This window comes from Dunckerocampus dactyliophorus, chromosome 9 (assembly GCF_027744805.1).
Source record: "Dunckerocampus dactyliophorus isolate RoL2022-P2 chromosome 9, RoL_Ddac_1.1, whole genome shotgun sequence".
Classification (NCBI taxonomy): Eukaryota; Metazoa; Chordata; class Actinopteri; order Syngnathiformes; family Syngnathidae; genus Dunckerocampus; species Dunckerocampus dactyliophorus.
In genome coordinates, this window is record NC_072827.1 from 30,152,691 (window position 1) to 30,170,208 (window position 17,518).

The 17,518-nt window shown below is 43.3% G+C and overlaps 1 protein-coding gene across 1 annotated transcript; it reads right to left on the minus strand.

Annotated features, from left to right (window-relative positions):
* Window positions 1-880: 880 nt before the first annotated feature.
* On the minus strand, window positions 881-17,070 carry irs2b (insulin receptor substrate 2b). The gene is made up of 2 exons (XM_054787695.1): window positions 13,722-17,070; window positions 881-3,720 (listed from the first exon to the last, which is right to left on the minus strand). The coding sequence occupies exons 1-2, from the start codon at window positions 16,870-16,872 to the stop codon at window positions 3,716-3,718; spliced, it is 3,156 nt and encodes a 1,051-aa protein (XP_054643670.1). The 5' UTR covers window positions 16,873-17,070; the 3' UTR covers window positions 881-3,715.
* Between the last annotated feature and the right edge of the window lie 448 nt (window positions 17,071-17,518).

The window sequence follows — 17,518 nt, forward strand, 5'->3', positions numbered from 1 at the left end:
GGAATGTTCATGACAAAATAATAATAGGTTTATTTGTATTATACTATTCATTGTCATAATATCCCTAGGAAAGTTCTGTATTCAGAAACATTTTTCAGATTTTTTAATTTTATTTCACAGAAATAAACAACTACGAGGAAAACATATATATTTTATAGCGATGAAGTCATACTATTGGGAGGAAAAAACGAATGATTTTAGAGAAGACAATATTATGGCAAAAAAGTCAAGGATTTTATAAAAAAGGAACTCATTTAATATTAATAAGAATAATAACAAAGTTGTAATATTCCAAGAAAAAGGCTGTAATTTTGCAAGAAAAATTCATATTTTCTCTTAAAATCTTTAAATAATGTTACCATGAAGAATCAATACTTTTTAATTGAGTTTTTATAGAAATAAATACACTATATCTTATATGGTTAGAATATGATGAGGAAAATAGTCTGAATTTTATAAGTGGAAAAATGTCACAATTTTTGACAAGAAAAGTTATTCCAGTAATTTTAGAAAAATAGCCTGGAAATTTAAAAAAAAAATTGCTAGAAAAAAAGTCAGTTTCATGCCATTTAAAAATGCATCATTTAATAAGAATAAAGACATATTATTCCTGCAAAATGATTATTTACGTTGGGTTTGGGAATTTTAACACTGACTCATTAAAAAGACTTTATTCTCATAATATTATGATGGTTTTGTTTAAATTAATAAAAAAAAAAGGCGCACTATACAGACTAACATCAGGACGCCAACAGGAAGTGAAAATGGAAGTAAGAGTTGTCCCAGCTCTTTTGCAGCTAAAACAGCTTCTACTCCATGCAAGCTGATTTCTACAAGACGTGAAGCGTCTGTCTGTGAAGAAGCAGACAAAGCAAGCCTGTTTTCTTCAATAATATCATTTTTTATTTCATGTGACTACAAAGAATCAATACAATCTAAAGCAAAGACGTAAGTTTAAATTATCATCTCTTAGTCGCATCACAATAATAATAATAATTCTTCGAGATGTGAAATATTTACAATGAAAAAACACAGCAAAAAAAGTAAGCAATAGTAACCTTTAGATGCTTTTATAAAGATGTACGACCCAAATGCAAAAAAACAACAAAAAAAACACACACTGCTCAAACACCGACGGGCTCCATTAGCAAAAAATTGAAAAAGATTTCGATAAAAACGCCATCAAAATCAGATGTTTAATAAACATTATGCACAATATTTGTACATTTGGTACGTCTTGGTAAGTAAACTCATGTTTTCAAAAGTGTAAATATTGCATATATGCCGTTTGTACCTTAAGCAGAGGCCAAAAACTCAATTTGTTTCTTCAAAATTTGCACTCGAGTTACAGCATTAGAAAAAATGGTGGCATGGTGCTTGACAATACTATCCCATGAGAGTTATTCCGTTCTAAAAGAAAAGAACAAATAAGAGCCAAACCGTAAGTGGTTAGCGTATAATTTAATTAGTGCTTTTGTTGTATCACTCCAACACAAACTATGTACACTTCAAAACAGCAGAACTCATTTCACGTGTTCTTTTTCTAACCTCACACTATTTACACTCTCTAAGTACCAGTGAATCCAGATCAACAGCAAACAGGTTTGGATCCGTTTTTTGTGTCTTTTCACTGCATATTGTGGTGTTCAATCAGGGGTTTGTGCGTTCCCAACCTCGGAACGCAGCGTGTACTACATTCAACGCGTCTTGTGTTACAATCTACAGAAGTTTGTAAGTGCAAGACCAAGCATTCGCTCCTCCGCCGGGATTCTCCCGAGGCTTCCCAAATGGCGGCGCGAGGCCCTGCTGTGGGCTGCTGTTAAGCTTTGGACTCAAGTTGACCACATGGCTCGGCGCCGCAATGAGGCAACAGGTGAGTGTGTGTGTGTGTGTGTGTGTGTGTGTGTGTGTGTGTGTGTGTGTGTGTGTGTGAGATGTCCAGTTACGACTCGGGATGGTCATTTGACCACATTTCATTCATCCAGGAGACATTCTCTACATTTACGAGACTTAACGTGGAAATATTACATAAACAAAGAAGTCACAATATTATGACAAAATAACTAAGTCCAAATATGAAAAAAAAGTTATAATTTTATGATTAAAAAGGAATTGTTTTTAAGAATTTTTTTAAAGAAGTCGTAACATCAGTCAAAAGAAGAATGAAGTAAAATCATCAGCAAAAAAAGGTCTCAATTTTATGAGTTGAAATAATTTACAAAGAATAAAGTCCAAATACTGGGGGGAAAAAGGTGGAATTTTATGATGTGAAAAATAAAAATGTTCAAAGACTAAAGTCTCCAAATAAATTGTGAAAAAGAAAGTCCGAATTTGAAGAGAAAACAGTTATCATCTGCTCGGGACAAAGGCAAAATAGGAGAAAAAGTAAGTGAATAAAGAGTAAAGCCAACATACGACATGTAGGAGGAAAACGTTTGAATTTGACAGAGTTACACGTTCTAAAAATAGTCAGAACATTCTGAGAAAGAAATATTCTGTTTCTGAGAAAGAAAAAGTCAAAGTCAAAATATGAGAAAAGGTCCACATTTTATGAAAAGGTCCCAATTTACCAAGAATAAAGTAAAAACATCACAATTGTATGATTGGGGGGGTGGATGGGGTCGTATTGTTCAAAGACAAATGTTTGTCTTTTTGAACAATACAAACTTTATTGTAATTTTTAAAACAAAATGTGCTTTCCTACTTTCTTAATGGAACACTGAGATTCGACTCATGGGTTGATTGTGAATGCGACGGTATCGTGCCCATCCCCAGCTCGGACATGCAAAGACGTTGAAAGAACATTCGCTTTCACCCGACAGGTCATAACTTCCTGTGCGGTGTGCAGGGGCCTCCAGGTGAACGGGTCCAAAGTGTGAGAAGGTGCTGCGACTTTGGCTCAGATGACAGGCCACAGGTGTGCTGCTCTACCACGGTGGGGCTGCAGTGTTTGGGTCTGTGTGATCAATAAATGATATCATACATCATATCTGCGTCATAAATGTAGCATGGAAATCTCAGAGTGGCTCATTCTTTGCGATGGTGAAGGTCCAAACTTAACGGCCCGTCAAGGCGAGAGTAAGGCTTTGGATTGGTGAAAGAAAAAAGAGAAAATAAATATTTAGTTATATATATTTCTATCAACTATGGGGGGGTTAACCAACCTGTTTTTGTTGTTACTGAGGTAGGTTTCTTTCTTTATTTGTTTTTTTAAATATGTACCTAAATGCCACCTTGTTTTTCATTATTATTTATAGAAATCACACATTTGGAAATCCAAATGCATACATCCCAGATAAATAAATAAATATTTTGTATGCATTCTTTAGTTTATTTGTATCTTTTGTCGCGTGTGCATGCGGTCTCCAGGTTTGGTTCGGTGTCTTTTCCGGTTCTCTTCATGGTAACATCGTCAACGTCCAGTCGTTTTTGCAGCGCCGCATACACAGATAAGTGAAAGTTACCAACAAGTTTTGTTTGAAGTCATCAGCAGCAGCGTCGGAAGGCTCCTCAAAAGGAAGATTTGTGGCAAAGGTCAAGTGTCCGTGTTGCTATGGTGATGACCGCAGTCCCCGTGACCTCTTGGAGACGACAGCTGAGAAGTGGTGGGGGGGGTGTCCGAGGACATCGGCTGCAGTGCGTGGTCCAGCTGTTGCCGAGGCTGCATTGGCCCGACCTGACGACCAGGACAGGAAGGGGGCGGAGTCAGTGGCCTTCATTCTGGAAAAATAAAATGATTATGATGTTTAATGGCAGATCTGATGGGAAAAAAGTCATAATAAGGCAGTACTGTAGGTGGCAGCAATGCATGTTGCAAGGTTTGGAGCAAATCCCAACAATGCCTGCATCTGCTGTATCTGGGGGGTCACTGCCCCACTTGGCCCCCATGCAAGAGGACTGTAGCAACCTAAGGTGAACCCGCTCGAAGAAGTTGCATTTTTTTTGGCAAATCCTTTCGGGGGGGGGGGTTTTCCTGCTCCAGGGCGCCCCCTATACTGTATAGTTTACTTGCCAAAATGCTGAGGAACATGTCCTAATATGGCACAGCAGCAACTTCAAATGTACTTTTATTATTGTATTCCGTTTTTTTAAATGACAGGAAAATGCAATATACGGAAATATATTACAGTATATTATATTATATTATATTATATATTATAATAAATATAATATATGGAAAATAAAACAATATAATACAAATTACAAACTTTATACATTTATAAATATGATATAAATACATTTAGATCATTTTAATTTTATATTTATACAATTTATGATTAAAAACAATCTTAGAAAATATATTTTCTAAGAAAAAATATATAAAATATAACATATTTTTCTAATAAAAAAGAATATATTTTAAAAACTATAAATAACATGAAAAACCAAATGTATCTAAAAATATATAAATTTCAAATATATACAGTAACTATATATATAAAAATTATTTAGATCAAAGACTGTGTGGAAAATCATAAAACTAAATAATTAAGATATGTAATAAATACATCAAACGACACCAAATATCATCTAAAAAAATACACAAAAGAAGAACATTTTGTAAGAATTCAGCAATATAAATAGATTTTTTTTTTGTGACAAACACGTGGTCAGAAATGATCAAAGTCAACAAACCCGCCCATTCATCGCATCCTGTCTGATGACGTGAGTGTGCATCACTGAAGCAACACTTCTGGCGTCCTGGCTGGTCCACCCACAATACAAACTCATAAGAAAGGTCATCTGACGGCAAGATGCCAACACGATTGTGAAGCGGACTGAGATTATTACTTGAATGTAAAAATGTCTACGATGCATCTTGTTAGTGTTGGTCAAGTGGAAAAGGCCGATGACGCTACACTCCCACCGCTGCGACGTCTTACTTATTCTCATTCATTGCCCTGCCACAGTGTCGCTTTCTGTCCCGGTGGAAAACAGCGCTGACCTTTGCCCCCGCCCCCATGCACTTGTTTGAGAGCTTTCATTTGCATGCAGCTATCAAACAGGAAGTCTCAGCCGGCAACACACACAATCACAGCAGCTCGGCCGGTCGCATTTCTTCCCAACCGCCCCGCCCCCACCCCCCGGAGGCGAACAAGAGCTGTTTTCACAAAGCTGGATGTGATCGTCTCTAAAACAAACCTTTCATTCAGTCCTAGCTGACCCCCGCCTCCCCACCACACTCCTACTATAAACACACACACTTTGTTCTCTGTAGTTTGCACCATAAATTGCAAAAATGGGAGGATCATGTCGTAATAAAACTACTTTTTGCGCAAAACAAACAAAAATTCTTCAGTGTTTGGGTTCTTTAGAGGGCAAAAAAGTGAAAGGTGGAAAAACCACAGTAACAGAATCAACCAGACTGAGAGAAACGGGAATGCAGTGAGGTCATGGGACCGCCGGCCCATAACAATCTGTGTGTATGCGTGTGTGTGTGTGTGTGTGTGTGTGTGTGTGTGTGTGTGTGTGTGTGTGTGCGTGTGTGCGTCAGGGCTGGTCCAGACAGTAGCCTGTCGAGGCAAACACTCGGGTGAGAATGACTGAGATCTGCCGGGAAAATGACTCATTTGACAGCTTAAGATTAATAAAGCAGTCCTGAGGAGGCCGATAAATAAATGTCATCATGTCTCAACACACACACAAAGCTAGAAAAACAACAGCGCACACACGCACACACACACAGACACACACACACACACACACACACACACACACACGTGGTGGTCAGAGAACAGGAGTGGGAGTCGGGGGGCCATGAGTGAAAGAAAGAGCCGGTGGTCCATCAAGGAGTGCACCCAATGGCTCCTACAACCCTCCTCTTTTTTTCGGGGGACACATAAACACACCCCCTTGCCGTCCTCCCACTTACCCTCACTCACTCTCTTCATTATTTATTAAGCATTTAGCTCTAGCAGGTTAAATTTAGCCTGGCTCAAAGGGGGGTGGGCGCATTATTAGCATCCTGGTCTTTTCCGATGCAATACGGGGTTTACAGCTAAAAAAAAAACACAAAAACAAAACAGGCTTCTCTACAGGTCTTAAAGTAAAGTTGCCTAATGACAATAATTTGCAGTAAAATGTGTTTTTATCACTGCCCCAAAAACATGTGCCCTTGAAAGCTTCCTATTATATAAAGTAGACTTTTGAATGTTATGGATGGACAGGGGGAGGACAGGCTTCGCTACACATCGTAAAATAAAGCTGCCTAAGTATGTAACATTTGCTTCAATATAGTGTATATATATATATATATATATATATATTTTTACTAACTATAGCCCGTAGTCAACCACGAAATAGCGATCGTTTATTAATACTTTTTTTAAAAAACGCGACAGAGTGAGGGAGCGATGTTCGAACCGTGATGTAGTGAAAGACGACTGTATTGTATCAGTATGGAAATTGACAATCAATCATTTCATTGTTATGTTCTTCACTTACTGAATGTCCCAAACTCCTGTTTCCATGCCAGGGCCTTATTGAAAACAATAATGCTACCTGGTAGCGTTGCGCTGACGTAGTTGCTGACATCATGTTTTACTTCTTCAGACAGCAAAACGAGTCAAGACTGAATCCACAGCGCCTCTGCTGGTAGCAGCCAAGTGGTGCACTCCACTTTGCCTCCTTTAGATCAACAATTCGACACCAGTTTTCCAATTTCAAGTTTGTATATTCAGGCTCCAAAAGGCTGTTGACATGTAACCAAACAAACTGTAAAAGTACAAATGTCAAAAGTGATGTCAGCTTTTCTCTCCCAGAGATGAGCAGGCTGGGATGTGTTGTGTTTACATTCCAGCCTCCTGCTGGCTGGCTGGCTGGCAAACTGGCTCCTCCCTGAGCTGGCTGTCTATCGCAGCGCCTCTCCTCTACACAAACAGCAACTGCCTCCTGACCTCTGACCTCCCACACCTCTGCCTGCAACAACAAAAACAGAGCCTGCCAGCCGGGCTCAACCTTCACGACGGGGGCACAAGGACAAAACAACTACAACATCGGTTTTGAATAGTAGTAGTTGTTAAGGATACCTATTAGTTACAGTATCCTACAAGAGTGAGTACACCCCTCAGATTTCAGCCAGGATTTAATGTTATCTAGTATAGAAAGCATTGTATATGGCTAGATATGCATTAGATATGCGATAGATATGCATTAGAGCAGTCAGTGTAAAGCTTGTACAGCAGTATGGCTTTACTATCCACTGAAAATGAGTCAACAGACAGCCACGCTGTGAGGACATGTCAAAATGGTGTCCCAAGTGTCAACATTTAGTGTGAGCGCCATTGTTTTCTAGCACTGCCTTAACCTCAACCCTCTTGGGCATGGAATTCACCAGAACTGTCCAGGTTGTTATTGAAATCCTCTATCACTCCTCTACGATCGATGTTAGACACTTTGCACTCCTCCACCTCGCTTCCCCTTGAGAATGCCCTACAGGTGCTTAATTGGGTTCGGGTCTAGAGGAGACCTACAGTACTAACGCCTTCATCTTCAGCTTCCTCAGCAAGGCACTTGTCATCTTGGAGGCGTGTGTGGGCTCAACAGCAAGTTGGAAACACTTTCTGCTTCACAATGTTACAGCAGATGTTGGACGCCGTGGTTCCACTCTATGAACCGCAGCTCTCCTGTCCTGGCAGCACTCGTGCAGCCCCAGGCCATGACGCTACAACCACCACGCTTGACAGAAAGACAGAATTAACTCGCCACTCACTTATGCAATGGCTGTGTGTTGACTCCTTTTCAGTGGATACTACATCCATACTGTTGCTATAGAAGATATACTGTCGTAAATATTGGTGCTGAAATGTGAGGGGTGTAATCACTTTCGTGAGATACTGCACTGACACAGTCTACCTGTGGAATTAACGCATCAGTTCACTATACCCTTTGCTTTTACCTACGACAAGAAAAACAAAGTCCACGCCTTCGTCTGAAGTATGCTCGGCATTTATGTTGTCGTGTTGCGTAATTTCATCAAATAGCTGAGCTATCATTTTCATCTCTTTATGAGTCAACATGTTGTACTAAGCATGCTACTAAGTAAATAAACTGATATCTACAAAAAGTGCAATGGACTCTCTAGAGACAGGCACCAATGTCCTTTTTTTCTTAAATAGGGAAAATTCAGGCTTTTTAATAGATTTATTATTATTATTATTATTATTATTATTATTATTATTCCCAGACCCCATGCCCTCCAAAACACACTCACTGCACTAAAGAGCTCCATCAGTGAGAGGATGATACATAAATAGAGATATCGCAAGTCTTTCCTTCCTGCAGCTGTCAAGACTCCAGAATATAAACTGCTCCAATAATCCTGTACAATAACTGTGCAATAACCATGCAATAAGCAAGGGCAATAAGCGTGCACCTTGAAAATAACCAAAATCGCTAAAGTTCTTCCATGAATAGCTATAGCATCGTACTGCTAAAAAAAATGAACACTTATGAGCCATTTTTATCGTTGTTATATTTGTCCAAACCAAAAGGTACCTTTAGTTGTATGAGGCATTAAAATGAACAAGAAACTGAAGAAACAAGGGTGGTCTAATCATTTTTTCCATCACTGTATATTTTGACTTTGTGACTAGTGGAGGTCAGGGGGTGTCCAAACGATATTTTGTAAAGATATGCTAAGACGTTATTTTATACTTGAAGAAAAACTGCATCTCAGCTTCGTGATACAGTATAAGTGAAAAAGCATACTATTTGTATGAACTTTACTCTTTGCTCTGTTTTTTGCTTTTTGCTGCTGTTTTTTTCCAAATATTTCAATTTTCCTCTTAATCTTTGCACATTTTCTTCTCGTATTATGACTTTATTCCCAGAATATTTTGACTTTACTCCAATAATACTAAACCTAATTTTCAAAAATTACAACTTTATTTTGTTATGTTTCTCATATTACAACTTAAATAAAATAATACTTTAATTTAGTATTTCGACTCTATGCAACTAAAATGACCTATTTTTCCTCATAATATTACAAGTTGTGGTTTTTCCCCCAACTATTTTAACTTTCTTCTTGTAAATTTTCTTCTCGTAATTGTGACTTTATTCCCATAATATTTTGACTTTTTCCCGCAACCTAATTTTGCAAAATCATAATACGAATTAAAAAAAACACCTTTAAATATTTCAACCTATGCTCCAAAAATGATGTTACTTTCCTCATAATATTACAGTTATTCTCGTAAAATTACGAACTTTCCTTGCTAGATTACAATTTTTTTTCTCGTAATATTTTGACTTTGTTCATACAAAATTAGAGCTGATTTTTCTATATTTGCTGCTGCTGCTTCTATTTTTTAGCTTTCTTGTGAAATAATATTTTTAGAATGTGCCGTGGGGCAATAAAAAACAAAAACAGCCGTGGGTCACACTTTGGACACCCCTGGTGTAGGTCAAAGTTCACCCTCAAGAGGCCACAGCACTCCAGCTCTAGACAAAACAAGCTGCTCAACAATGTTTAATCCCCGAAATGAAGGTAAGCCTTCTTACCTGCGAGCTAAATGGAGGAGAGGGTTGATTTTGCGAACAGAACATCCCGCCCTTGTGTACTCGTAAGAGTTATGTATCATGCTGCCTGTAGGGGAGGAGGGTGGGCGGGGTACGCCGGGACAGGTGAAGACAAGAAAGAAACTAAGTGTTCCCTTCGTCTATTGTGTGTCATCAAATAGAGACGGCGAGGCCTTGTTTGGAGAACTAACGTCGGAAAAAGTGCACTGTGTGTTGGGAATACACGAGAGTCTTTACATCTGTAGCGTACATCTCCTGTATATTATTATTCATGCTCATCATAGATGATTACCTTAAGTTGCTACATGCGTCGTTACATGTGAGAAGCCAGCAAAGCGCAACAAAAAATATGCTCAACGCCAAATATAGCATGTGTGTGTCAATGAAGAAAAAGGAGGAGGAGGGGCTGGGTTGGTTGCATCACATGATTTCTGTAAAACAGAAAGGGATGCCTGGAGAGAGAAGAGGCGGGGATTCGGGGAGGGGGAAGGATACAAAAAAAAAAAAACAGGAGGAGGGGTTTCTTGAACACACCCCCTCCCCACACACACACACACACACACACACACACCACCTTCTCCCTGTTGTTGTGGCAGATGGTGGCCGGTCATTAGCGTATTGTCACTCTCCTCCTAAAAGAGCCAGATAACCAGTGAGTGCTGCTTGGTGGGGCAGGTGCAAATACTCCTGACAGAATCCCCCTCCCTCCCCCCTTTTACACACAACCCACTCTCGACCATCTGCTGGCGGCTGCGCATATGCAGACAGGAAGACGCACCGACAAAGTGGAACGGTGTGTGTGTGTGTATTGGGCTGCTAAATTCGGCAAGGCAAGGAGAGAGTGAGTCAGATTCTCCCCTAAAAGCAACCATGCATGCAAGACGGCTGTTACAACAGAGAGGACGGGGGTGGCTGATGAAAAGGTGGTCTAACCTACAATTTTGTAAGCTTCCACAGGGACATTTCATGAAAAATGGCTGCATCTCTTGAAGCCTCTCCCACAATAGTTCAAAGTTGACATTGTCAGTGAGGTCAGGAGGCGTGTCCTGAAAGCTAAACAGTCGAGTCGGGGCACCAAAACAACCAACCCACCAACTCCACTTTTCTAAGCTCTATCCTGCATTACCATAACATTGACATCAGGAGTGTCCAAAGCAAGTTTTTTTCTGAATAGCTCTTTCAATGGACACCCTGCTGTACATAAACTTTATTATTTCATTAAAAAAAAAACACACACACACGTTTGCTTGACGATCAATAAAACATTACATTTTAAATCAACGACCCATTAAAAATTCACGCCGCATCCCATTTTGGGACCCAACCCTCAGTTTGGAGAAACCCACACCCCCCATTAAAAAAAACTCCACACACGGCAATACATAGAATTCACCCCCCATATATTGACATGTGTTGAATTTTAAAGCAGCAACTGCCTCCCCTCACACCATCTCACTCACTCACTCACTCACTCACTCACTCACTCACTCACTCACTCACTCACTCACTCACTCACTCCCCTTCACCCCCCACAGGGTGACTGCAAATGCCAAATGAGGACACGGGATTTAAGTTTCTACTGTTTCAAATGAGAAGCACTGAAGGGAATGTAAACTACTGGACCGGGGGCGGTGAGAGCGAGGAAGAAAGACGCTATTAATCTCTTCCCTGAGAAGTAGTAGCAGCAGAAGTTGTAGTAGTACTAGTAGTAGTAGTAATAGTAATAGTCAAAGTAGGGGAGACCCATACCTTCCCATAACCCTAACTTAAAAAATATACAATGTTTTAACAATGATAAATTATAAAGAACACGACACACAGATGAATTTATTGCAACTCATATGCATCCAAAATCCCTGCGCGCCAGACGATCAATTTAAAAAACAAACAAACCTAAAGCATATACACATTTACTCCAACAGTATGAAACTTAATAAAATATTTGAGCGAGGACATGTATTGGGTCCCAAGCCTCAGTTTGAAAACAACTACTCTAAGTGTACATTTACGTCACATTCTCAAGTTTAAGGAAAAATCAGGTGAGTTTTCGAGTATGTAGAAGCCAGCCAAAAGGGGTGCTCGGGCCCTAATTATCAATTAACTGATCTTTAATTTTCCTTCTAGTCCATTGAGGAACTGTAGTCAAATGCCCTTTCTTCGTGCACAATGTGACAATTACACAATGTTTGCGAACAAATACTGGAAATCTAAAATATTCATCTTCTAAAAAGTTTTTTAGTGGTCAATATGTCAGGTTTTGTTCATAAGGAAGCGTAGCATAGCATAACATGATATAACATAACAATAACCGATCCATGTGTTGATATAACCAGTGGCAAAGGCTTAGCATGGTTTGAAAGTTGGTCATAGCAAAAAAAAATTAAAAAAACAAAAAAAAATGCCCCTCCCATCCCCCTTCAGAGTCTTCCATGCTGCCAGGTCAGAAAAACAAGTGAGCATTCACCTCTCCCAGCAACCTTTGCACACTGCCCCGCATTCCAGTCCTGAAACCCAGTACCTGACAATTGATAAACAACTGACTCACTTGTTTTTCTGGGGAACCCGATGACTTGCACCGAGCGCTCCCGTTTGAACAAGAAGAAGAAGAGACAGAACCTGCACACAGACTAACAACAGCAATTAGGACATTGTGTTTTTTGCCAACCAAGGGAGGACGTACTTAAAAAGTCCCGTCGCTGGATTTGTCTTTTTCAGACAACAGCGACTTCTGACATGCCCCTGTTAGGTCACCTATCCGTGTAAATAATCCCTGCCTTTTAGAGAGGCATGAAAAGCCAGTGATGCAACGGCACAGAGAATGAGGTGAAAGGTGATATTTTGATTGCAACTGTTCTTTCCCGGAAAGACAAGGCGTCAACTGTGTAGTATTCAGCCATATAAAACACAATAGCAACCAATAGAGGAGCCATAAACCTGTTTTTACACTGAGGTATAAAATGCAGTTTCTTTGCAGGTGTCACTTGATCAGGTTTAAACTACGCCTGGACCAGAAAAAGAAAATACTTGGATACTTGGTGCTTACTTCGATGTGATTCGCTTAGCATTCACACTGGTATTTTCATGGGATCAAAGGCTGCACAGTAAAGAACATTTGCATAAAGTAACTAATGACTTGATTGGGCAGCTTCCGTGACGTAACTCAAATATTCCAAACCAAAACGACGTGGAATGGGTTGAATACTAAAGTTATTTTCATATTCTGCTTAATTTACCAGCTTAGATTTCATGAAAAGCTTCTAAAATAAAGGTTTAAAGACAAATTGTCAACACACACACACACACACACACACACACACACACAGAGGGAGCGAGCAGAGCAGAGTCCTCACTTCCGCATTTTCTCATTTGTCATTTCTGCATGTTTCTTGCTGTCATTTTAACACTTGTCTGTACCTTTGGTCGTTCACGTTTGAGCTCAAGTGAACCGAACAGTACCACAGTTCACTTGCAAGCGGATCGAGGCCCATCTCAAATCGCATTCAGACTTGCCAGAAACGAACCGCACTAGCAGAGCATATGCACCGGAGCTCAATTTAACCCAACCACAAGTGACTTATGAGCTCAAGCAACAGAAGAAATCCATTAAAACTATTTGAAGCATTAATATAGTAAAAGTGGACAGGTCTCTAGATATATTTTAGTGGAGAAGTAGAGCAAACAGCACTCCTCCACATCACGCCGCTGTGAGATTTCTCCATGTGTCATGGGTGTGACGGGGGAGTGACTAATCCTAACTAAACATCGCCGCCTGCACCTCACAGCCATGTTTGGAACAACTTCCCTCGGTCACCGTGACACATAAAACTGCATAACTGCAGTACTGTATGGTATGTAGGTCGCTATGCTGTTGAACAACAAGCCGAAAAGAATGCGATGTTCGTTTTGATTAGGCTGACATGGATTCTGATGATCAGCTTTGGGCTAAGCAGTGGATGTTCACAGTCAACTACGTGGCCCGCTGCAGGCAGGCAGGCAAGCTGGCACACTACGCTCTCACAATTTTTCACAACTCAGGAATGAAAATGAGCCGAGCGCTGCTAAGCAACCGCGAGTCAATCTGCAGAGTACACAGTAGCACTACGACAGATCCTACTCCAGTGATGATACCACTCCCTTCATGAATGAAAGCCTGCTTGAATGAGAGTGTGTGTGTGTGTACAACTTGCAGAGGCACTCACCTTTAACGGCGGCAGCAGTCGTCTCCTTGAATCCCAGGCTGGCATAAGGGCTGGAGTTGAAGCCGTTCATGCCGTCTTTGCAGCCGCAGCCCGGCTTGAATCTCAGGAGCCCGTCGCAGTCCCCTAACCTGCACCCTCCTAGGGTACCCTCCATCAAGTTTAAGGCAATGTAGTTGAGTCCATTCTGATAGCCCGCAGACGTCTCCCTGCACATGCTGCTGCTGACGTAGTCCTCGTCTTGGTCCTCGGAGCTCCTCACGCTGCGGGATACGTTCTCCACTGAGGCCGAGCTGTGGCGCTTGGTGTCGTAGGCAAATGATGGGCACACGGGTGTGACAGTAGTGGTAGAGGAAAAGGTCTCTGAGCTGTGTCGGCGGCGTCCTTGAGGGTCAGCTCGGATGACTTTTGCACCCTTGTGAGGGTTTGCGAGGGTGACAGACATAGAAGGGAGGAGAAACGAGTCCACTGGCGCAGGTGGCACCCCGTCCACCACAAGACTGCTGTCAAGGCTCAGTCTCTGGATGCAAGCGGTGGGGCTGGTGGGGACGGGGGCGGCATCAGTGGCGCACAGAGAACTGAACGTCATCTCAGTGTAGTCATCCTTGACTTGTACCTTGTGATGCTGAAGGGGATATTCATCCACCACACCCCTCACCTTTGCGCTTTTTCCTTCCTCTTCCTGCTCTGTGGCACGCACAGCAGCGGAGTCCACAGTTTTCTGTGAGGTAAGGTCCACGTTAACATAGTCCGAGAGTGGCAGTGATCCCCTGTTGGTGGCCCCAGTGGATGTTACCACGTCACTGGAAGCACTGCTGAAGTCAATGTTGATATACTCCCCGGGGCTGCGTGGCTCAGAGGGGAGCGGGTGTTCGCTCATACATGGTAAGGTTCTGAGGGAATCCAGAGCCAAGCGGGTGGGCCGACACGCCCTATTCCTGTGAGCCATGCCTCTGTCACTCAGAGTCACTCTTAGAGGAGGGGGAGCAGATGAAGGAGTTCCGCCCGGTGATGCCACAGAGTCTCGTGGAGAGACGGGACAGTAGCTGGACTCTTCCTCTATCCTCTGTCTCTGTAAACACATCACTACATACTGGTCAGTGTCAGTGGAACCAGTGCGTTGCAATTGGCCTTTAAGTGAATGCGGGAGGGTGCTGTGAGAATAAGGCTGTCTGTGCTGGTGTTGGGGGTGGGGGTGGGGTTCTCCTCCAGAAGTACTGAGGGTGCAGTCTCTGGGTGTGAGCAACAACAGAGGGTCCACAGGAGACATGTTCAGGTATTCCCCATTGGCCAGCTTTCCATCAGTGCTCTCCACTGACATTTTGATGCCACACCACATGCGCATGTAGCCATTGTCCTCCAGGGAAATGCTGCCTGGAGAGTCCGCATGCGGGGCCAGCCCTGCCGAGGAGTGCATTCGCGGGTTGATGATCTGTTTAGGAGCAGACACACACATGGGGCTCATGGGCATGTAAGGGTCAATCTTAGCTCCTGAGGTGTGAGGCGCCACGCCTGGCATCATGGGCATGTAACCACTGCTGTCACTTTTCTGTACATCCCTGTACTCATCAGGGAAACTTCCTTTAGGGGAACACCTGCGAGAAGACTGGCTTCCACTCGTATTCGTGGCCCTCATTAGTGTGTACTCATCAAGTGAGGCTGACGACACTTGGGGGAGACACCTTTGCTGGCGGGGGGTGGTAAGAGAGTATGTGCGTTTACGATAAGCCTTGTCCAGCTCGGGTAACCATCGATAGCCACTCTGCTGCTCCATCACCATGTATCCTTCAAGGCCACTGCCATCCCGCGAGGGGGGAGTGTCTGCTTTTAGAGACTCAGGGGTGTTGCTACCGAATGTAAGAGGCAGCCGGAGGTCCCGTGCATCTGCGGGGCTTGAGCCATACTCCTCACACGATATGAAACCTGCGTCACTCGGGGAGCCAGAGAAGGAGGCACTGCAACTAGAGGGACGAGGAGCACTACTATCTGGACAAGAGGACAGGCTTACTAGACTCGGGGCAGCCGTGGGCGGGGAATGAGACAGAGGCATGGACATGGACTTACTGTGCTGGAGGGAGGAGGATTCAAATGTCCGACAAGGGCGTGCTGTGATGGTGTGAGACCTGCTCAGAAGGGTGCGGTGGACCCCGGGGCTGAGGGGGCTCCCCGTCACGGACATGGGGCGTGTCATGGTGCCGTCGCCCTCGCTGGCTGTGCGTATTCGACAGGAGGAGAATTTACCTACAGGCGACGTCGTAGCCATGCTGTCGGTGCGTGACCTCCGCAGGAGGCCGGTCTGACTAGGGGGGAGGTTGTTCAGGTGCCTCCTGGTGGGCACAGAGATGGGGTTGGTGCCTGACGACTGGCTTTTGCTGCGCGGGCGGAACTCTGACAGCTCCTTCATGGCTTTCATGGCTTCCAGGATGGTTTCGTGGATGTTCTGTGCCACTACAGAGTCGTCGGCTTGCATCCAGAGCTCGCCGGGTCCTGTGGCTGCTGAGCGTCCCACCTCAATGAAGAAGAAGCTGTCAGAGTGGCCGCACCTCCGGATGTTCATCAGCTGCAAAATGACTGAGGCCACTTCTGTGTTGAGTTTGACAAAACTGATAGTCCGACTGGATAGGCAGAGTCTGTACACGCCGGTTAAATTCCTGCTCTGCCCCAAGCCTTTAGACTTCATGTTGACCTGCCATACCTCCTTATAGGCGGCGCTCACCGGCGTGATCACCCCGTAGCTTGCCTCGTCGAATCCCATCAGCGAGGACGCGGAATTGGACGCCGAGCCGTCGTACTCTCTCCCCTCTGCGATTAAATCCGTCAACACCCGGTACCAGCCCTCTTGCTCGGCTTCGCTATCCGCCGCCACGGCAAAGTACTCGTCCTTGGTGTAGAGCGCGATGAGATGTTTGTGCTTGGCGTCCGCTCGCTTGCTGACGTTCAGGCAGCAGTCCAGCGGAATGACCCTCTTGGCGGCAGACTTGTTCCTCCATTTCTTCTCGCTCTCGTAGTACTCCAGCCGGGCAGGGCAGCCGTCGCCGGGCTCCCTCAGCACGAAGAAGCGCTTGTGTCCGTGTTTGTGCTTCCTCAGGTAGCCACACTTCTTCACGCCGGTGGCCGGTAGCGGTGGTCCGGCGTCGCTAGGCGGACTCGCCATACTTCTTCTACTAGTACTACTACTACTAGGAAGTGAAAAGCGGAAAAAACGACGCGCTTTTTGTTTCTAAGCTTCAATCCTCCTCTTGCTTTTCCCACAGCTCAGCGATAAATAACACATGTCTGCTGCTGCTGTTAGTGTCCGCCGGACTGGGGAGGGAAAACAACATGTGACCATCTACACACTCAAAGGAGGAGGCGGAGGTGAAAATGGGAAGAGGAAGAAAAAAAAACACTACGACACAGTCAGTGGGCGGTGCGCTCTCAGCTCATTGGGCTGATTGGTGGATTGGACGTAAACGCAACAGTCAAGGCGAGCCTCCTACTACTGACACTCTGCCATCTTCCGACACTTTGGAGCGTAGTCAGGACGCAATATATTTATTTATAGGACAGGCAACATTTGGCTGATGTCAAATTTGTCCAATAGAGACAGCAGTTTGCGTCATTAGGGACAGCTGGATCTCCTAAAACTCACGTTTCAGCTTTGATGTTTTGGTTTCATAAGCAGCCATAATACACAATAGAAAACGATCTCCCCACTGAACTATCAACCTATGTATCTTTCTTTTTAACTGCCTGTAAAAGCTGTCATTGTTCAACCTTTTTTTCTGTGTCACTGTTCTGTATAAACGGCACCAATACGG